General features: G+C 54.7%; 1 protein-coding gene across 8 annotated transcripts in view; it reads right to left on the bottom strand.

Annotated features, from left to right (window-relative positions):
* Window positions 1-1,758: 1,758 nt before the first annotated feature.
* Ap1b1 (adaptor related protein complex 1 subunit beta 1) overlaps window positions 1,759-6,000 on the bottom strand; it is a 51,284-nt gene continuing 47,042 nt past the window's right edge. For 7 of the 8 annotated variants that reach the window (XM_087582742.1, XM_087582747.1, XM_087582743.1 and 4 more), the window contains 5 exons: window positions 5,268-5,397; window positions 4,944-5,028; window positions 4,401-4,487; window positions 4,162-4,316; window positions 1,933-2,777 (listed from right to left, as the gene is read on the bottom strand). In XM_087582742.1, coding sequence (XP_087438868.1) covers window positions 2,703-2,777; window positions 4,162-4,316; window positions 4,401-4,487; window positions 4,944-5,028; window positions 5,268-5,397 — 532 coding nt within the window. In that variant the 3' untranslated portion in view covers window positions 1,933-2,702. 8 annotated transcript variants of the gene reach the window in all.

Genomic DNA, 6,000 nt, shown 5'->3' with positions numbered 1-6,000 from the left:
GTTGGGGATTTAGCTCAGTGGTAGAGCGCTTGCCTAACAAGCGCAAGGCCCTGGGTTCAGTCCTCAGCTCCGAAAAAAAGAAAAAAGAAAAAAAAAAAGAAAAAAAAAAAGAAAAAGAAAAACCTACTTACTAGTTATTCCGATGCCTTGCCCCTCAGTTCTCAGACCTTTTTCATTGCGTGATGTCAACCTCTGAATCTCTTACAAATTTAGAGAAGCACCTGAAATAACTCGCTGGGATGAAAAATAAGTTTATCCAGGGTGTAGGGTCTAGACACAGCTGCAGAGATCTTGGAAATTTTATGGCTAAGGCACAGATAATACCCAAGAAGGTGACAGAAAACCCTACAACAACCTGTGTGTACAAATGTAAAAACAGTTAAGGAGTTTAAATGATGAGAGTGCTGTGTGGCGGGAAAAGGCACATTCAGAATGTTTTTGGATGAAAATCCCAGTGGCTAGGGATGTCGCCTTTCCACAGGTTGATGGCCAGGGAGGCCCCTGAAGTCTTACAAACCCAAAGGCAATTCTTATTGTTACTGGTTGCACATTGGAACTGGATGGTAAGTCCTTATGGGTTATAAACTACACTGTAGGGCATGGAGACATCTGGCAAGGGCTGGGAGGGTCCTCCGGCTTCCTTGACACCAGGAGCTGTGCAGGCTTCTGACAAATGGCCTCTCAGTGTTGCTTCTCAACCACGTACACAGGCAGCATGCTAACACCGGCCTGCTAGGCACAATGTGCTGAGTGGTACAACTGCCCTGAGCGCAACCAACTGCCTTCTACTTGGACTGAAGGTCTGCTCCACAGCGGGAACCCTCATTTATCGACACATAAACTGTGACTGGCGAAGTCCTAGGCTAACGGGCATGTTAGTTCTGTGAGATTTCTGTTCCGTGGGCCTTGGATAGGGATGCTTCCTTAGGCAGTGGGCAGTGCATACTGCAGAGATTCATTGGCCAAAGTACTGAGAAGAGGCTATTGCCATAGCCCACTAGCACAACGCCCGCCCCCCCCCCCCCCCCCCGCCAAGGAGCTGAAGAAGGGGTAGGATACTATGGGACTCTGCTCAGACGTGCTATGACTGGTCATACTGTCCTGAACCCAGAGGTGCCATGATTACTTGCACAAGACCATCACAAAGCCAAGTCCACCAACGTCTCATGGAAGCAGGCGTCGAGAGACCCTTCCCTGCCCGAGGGTAGTTAAGAGGCTAACAGTGGGGGCTAGGGATTTAGCTCAGTGGTAGAGCCCTTACCTAGGAAGCGCAAGGCCCTGGGTTCAGTCCCCAGCTCCGGAAAAAAAAAAAAAAAGAGGCTAACAGTGCTGAGGTGGCACTTTTCTTGGGTAGTACGACGTCCTGTGAGTTGTTCATGTTCCTTGGACAAATTGTTTCTTTAGCCTCTTGTGAGTCCTCTTTCTGGGTATCTCTCCATAAAACTCTCCTCAGATAACTGTCCCCAGGAAAACACATGCAACACTGCCCAGCCCTCTCCTGTCCACCCAACCCAGTCATTCCTGTCGCTCTAAGGTGGCCTGAAAGAGGAAACTCGAATGCAACAATCCCTTCCCTGGATCAAAGGGGACACAGCATCAGCTGGGAGGACTTGACACCAAGGGCAGGAAGGTGACAGGGACTCCAGCAGGCCACAGTAGGCAGAATGAAGGGAGGGGACCACAGTCAGGTATATGGCCTCAGAGCCGGACTCCCGCACAGAGGAGCCTTATGACCTGACACACCGGCCAGGAACACACTTAACATCATCATTTTTTATTTGCTTTCTCTTTTGAAAATAAGGGTAAATATACAATATATATTTTCATTTATATGCATTAGATATAATCACTGCAGGGTCAGATACTATCCCCGGCTATCAGAGCAGTTTCTTAGGCTGGCCTTTTTTTGTAGAGGGGAAGAAATGCGCATGATTGCCAAAAGCAGAATCTCTTTATTATCAAACAGTAGCGACAGATCAACCTGTCACTGTCACACACAGACTGGGGAGCCAGGGCAGCCAGTGGGTGCAGGAGCTCACACTAGAAGCGGTCCCACTGCCCCTTGCCCCACCTTTCACCCCACTTCTGGTCTGAGAGCCCTGGACTCACAGAGAGGACACCGAGGAATGTTTGGTAGGCAGTGACCATCCTCCAGGGCCTAAGGGAACAGAATCCTAGATGGGCTCTGGGCCATGCAGGTGGTCACAGAGCACCAACTGGTGTTATATGGGGCAGACAGTGCCAGCCCAGGTTGCTCCCCTGGGCTCATGTCTGTCCATCACCACCTCCAGCTCTCAGAGTCCCAAACAGTAATATTGGCACCCAGAGGACTCTACCCAGACAGGCTCACTGAGGAGACAGGGCAGGGATTATGGGCTGGGACCCCAGGAGGGTTCCATGTTCACGCCCAGGAGAGCAGAAGGAAGAGCACCCTGTGGCCCCCGTCCAGCTTCTGATGCTGTGCTGGATCCACTTCCTTTGATCCCACATCAACAGCAATAGAAAAAAGCAGCCACTGGAGATGCACGGAGATTTCACTCTAGGAGACGTGGCCCTGCTCCAGGCCCTCAGTTAGGATCAGGGGAGCCTCCTGGGTGGGTCAGGAGCCCACCTGGCTTCTCCCCAAAGAAAGGAGGAGGTGCTGCCACCACAGGGTTCCATGGCTGGGCTGGCAGAAGGCTGGGGTGGATGCGAGAGGGACTTCAGTTCTTGAGGATGGTCTCGTAGGCCTGGTATACATGCTGGGACACCTCTGGCGCTCGACACTTCAGGGACAGCTGCAAGAGAAGAGGAGGCAGGGAAAGAACTTATCCCCGAGGCTCTTCAGTAAAGGGATGGGGAGAGCGGGCACCAGATGGGAGAGCGAGCAGGAGCGTGTCGCATGCACACACAGCAGGCTGGAAGCTAAGAGTGGGGCAGATGTGAAGTAAAGCAGAGGGGGTGGCCATCACAGCCGGGAACCAAATATACTTGCAGCCCCCATGCCTGCTGTTCAGCTCTGCCACCGGAGCCACTGGCAGGCGGCATGATTCACCAGCCGTCAGGAGTACCCAGCCACCCCCTTTCTGAGTTGTCTGTCCCTCTACAACCTCTGGAGGTCTAGGTCAGGAGCAATTCTGACATACAGTCCTGGTGGGCAAAGGGTTAAGGGGGAGCAGATCTCTCCTGGGGACAGCAAGGACAGTGGGGATCGCTCTGGTTCCTGCACAGGAAGCAAGAGTGTGTGAAATTGCCCCAGTGCTGCACCCAGGTCTAAGCCTTGAGATTCCAGGCAGGAGGGACGGAAACCAACTGGCCCTTCCACTTGAGAACATCAGGTCTGCAACTATGAAGGAGTGGCGAGCAGAATTCTGGGTTCAGCAGCAGTGGCCCCCATGGGCCTCCCTTTAAGGGCTCTGCACACCATGCATGTGCAAGTGGCTGGAAAGCCCTGGTGTTGGCAACCCCCATGCACATCTGCTGGGAGCATGAGGCTGAAGCAAGGCCAAGAGACAGGGAAAAGCAGAATGCACTGGGGCCAGACCAGGAGCCGAGGCATGCGTAGTTCTGCTTGGAAGCATGGAGGTGGGCACAGAAGAGAGAAGCAACCCGCTAACCTCCAAGTCCTGTACCATGGCACCAGCAGGGAAGGTGGGCATGCAGCAATCAGACAGGAAGACGGAAATTACCACCTCAGCTACCCCACAGCCCCACCCACCAGTGCCAGGGTCACCAGCATCAGAAGGGCCACACCTACCAGGCAGGGGTGTGGGGGAAGCAAAGCCTCGACTCTAGGCCTGGGAACAGCAGAGAGTTTACAAATACCCAGCCCACCCGAGAAGTCATCCTCTGATGGCTCTGACTCACGGTCTAGAATCATGGCCCGCCGACATCAGTGCCCCTGGCCAGGCACTCAGGCACCTGTATGGCAGTGGGGCCAACTCCTATAGCCAGAGAGACTATTTCCCTGTCTGGGGATATGTGTTTATGTTCCTTGGTGTCTTATTTGGGTACCCTGATGGGGTTGAGTGGAAGTTTAAGAACCGATCGTCACACTGGGCTCAAAGAGACCTTGGCACAGTGACACCCATCCCAGTCTCCTAGCAGCGCAGAGGGTGGCTGATTTGGGAAGCCCTGCCAGGGCAGGGAGGTGGACCTGGCAGTGGGTACAGGGGTTCTTACCGTGAAACTGGGGTTGCCTGGCTGGATCCGCAGCTCTGCCAGCACCCAGATGCCATTGGTCAACTTCAGAGATTGGTAGAGCATGTCCTGGCCCTCCACAGTCCTCTTGGCGACAGTGAAAATGTTACTGCTTTGCAGCTTGCTGCTTGCAGCCTCTGCAGGATCAGACATGGAAGGAAGGCCCACATCAGTGGGGACAGGGGACACAGTGGGTGGAATACGGGTGGGGAGGGACTCACCTGTGTTCAGCGGGCAGTCTCTGATCTGGAACTGGGCTTCATTCTCGTTGGGAATGTCCTTCCATGTGGCCAGGAACATCTGCCGGTCTACAGGGTCAACAGGGCAGGATAAGAGATAGAAGCCTAATAAAGTCTGGCCCTCAGCACCACATGGCAGTGAAGGAAGGCAGGCACCTGCTCCTCCAGTTCCCTCCAATGCCCTCTGCTTCCTGCCCCTCCTTTGCCTGACAAGCATCTGACCTCACTGTCTTCTCCTCTGCAGTTTGTTACACACGGCTCTGGGGCCAGTGGCAAAGGTGAGTGCCCGCCACACAGCTTCCAGGCATGGTGACTGACTTGGTTCTTTGCAGCCCATGGACGAGCATAAGGGTGAGCAGCAGCGCTCACAAGTAAGGTGGCACAGGCCACCTGCAAGCCAGGTAGGAGCAGCTGAAGACCCCCTCATAAGGCAAAGCTGTCCTTCTGGCCCTTATGTCAGGGCACTCGTCCCCCAGGCTCCCTAGCTGAGTCCTACTACACGAATCCCCATGGCCTCAAACTCACCCATCTTCCCGTCCTCCACGAAGAGGACATGCAGTGGGTACAAAGTGCTGAAGTAGAAGACGTCAATGTTGTTCTTCACAGCCACCTAGGCATGGGGGTCTCCAGTCAGTCCCCGGGCTTGACACCCTGACTCTTGGGCTTATCCCACCTCCTAGGGCCCAAGCAGGGTGTCCAGAGCGGGTTTCTCACAGGACCTCCCTTGTGGCCATGCCCTTTGTCCCCTAGCCCAGGTTCCAGCTGTAGCCGAGGGCACCATTCTCTCAGGCTTCCTGCTTCCTGGCTGAGGTGGGTAGAAATGGGGTGTCTGGCCCTGTGGGGACACACCTGAAGATTGTTCAGAGGCTCCATCTTCATGACTGAGCCCACCGTGTTAAGAGGCAGGGAGATCTCCACCGTCTGGTTGGGGCTCAGTGGGGCGTGCACTTGGAGTGGCGCAGCGGGGGCCAAGCCAAAGCTGAAAAGAGAAGCCCGACAGGAGCTTAGAGGGTGTGCAGGGTGATGGGTGTGCAGGGGGATGGGTGTGCGGGGTGATGGGTGTGCAGGGTGATGATGGGTGTGCAGGGGGATGGGTGTGCAGGGTGATGGGTGTGCAGGGGGATGGGTGTGCAGGGTGATGGGTGTGCAGGGTGATGGGTGTGCAGGGTGATGGGTGTGCAGGGTGATGATGGGTGTGCAGGGTGATGATGGGTGTGCAGGGGGATGGGTGTGCAGGGTGATGGGTGTGCAGGGTGATGGGTGTGCATGGTGATGAGTAGAGCTTCTTCACCAAGTCAGCCTTTCCTGAGCTCATGACCACCCCTGCAAGAGCCTGGGTCCAGCATGACTTCTCTGCTGCTTTTTCTCCTCTGGGCTGGTTCTTGGTAGGCCAGGATAGCATAGCCCTCCCTCTCCCTCAGGACCTCCACCCAACACCAGGGCCTGAACGACGTTTCTCGATGGAAAACTGCCAGCCTAGATACTGCTAAGACCCATAACTCAAAAGAGGGCTATGTCTGAACTACAGCCGTACAGTCGGCAACGCAATACAACACTACACGTTGTCCCAGTGGTGTGCAGG

This window comes from Rattus norvegicus, chromosome 14 (assembly GCF_021556685.1).
Source record: "Rattus norvegicus strain SHRSP/BbbUtx chromosome 14, alternate assembly SHRSP_T2T, whole genome shotgun sequence".
NCBI classification, from domain to species: Eukaryota; Metazoa; Chordata; class Mammalia; order Rodentia; family Muridae; genus Rattus; species Rattus norvegicus.
The sequence above is the reverse complement of the archived record's forward strand: the minus strand, read 5'-3'. Positions and strand labels throughout refer to the sequence as shown.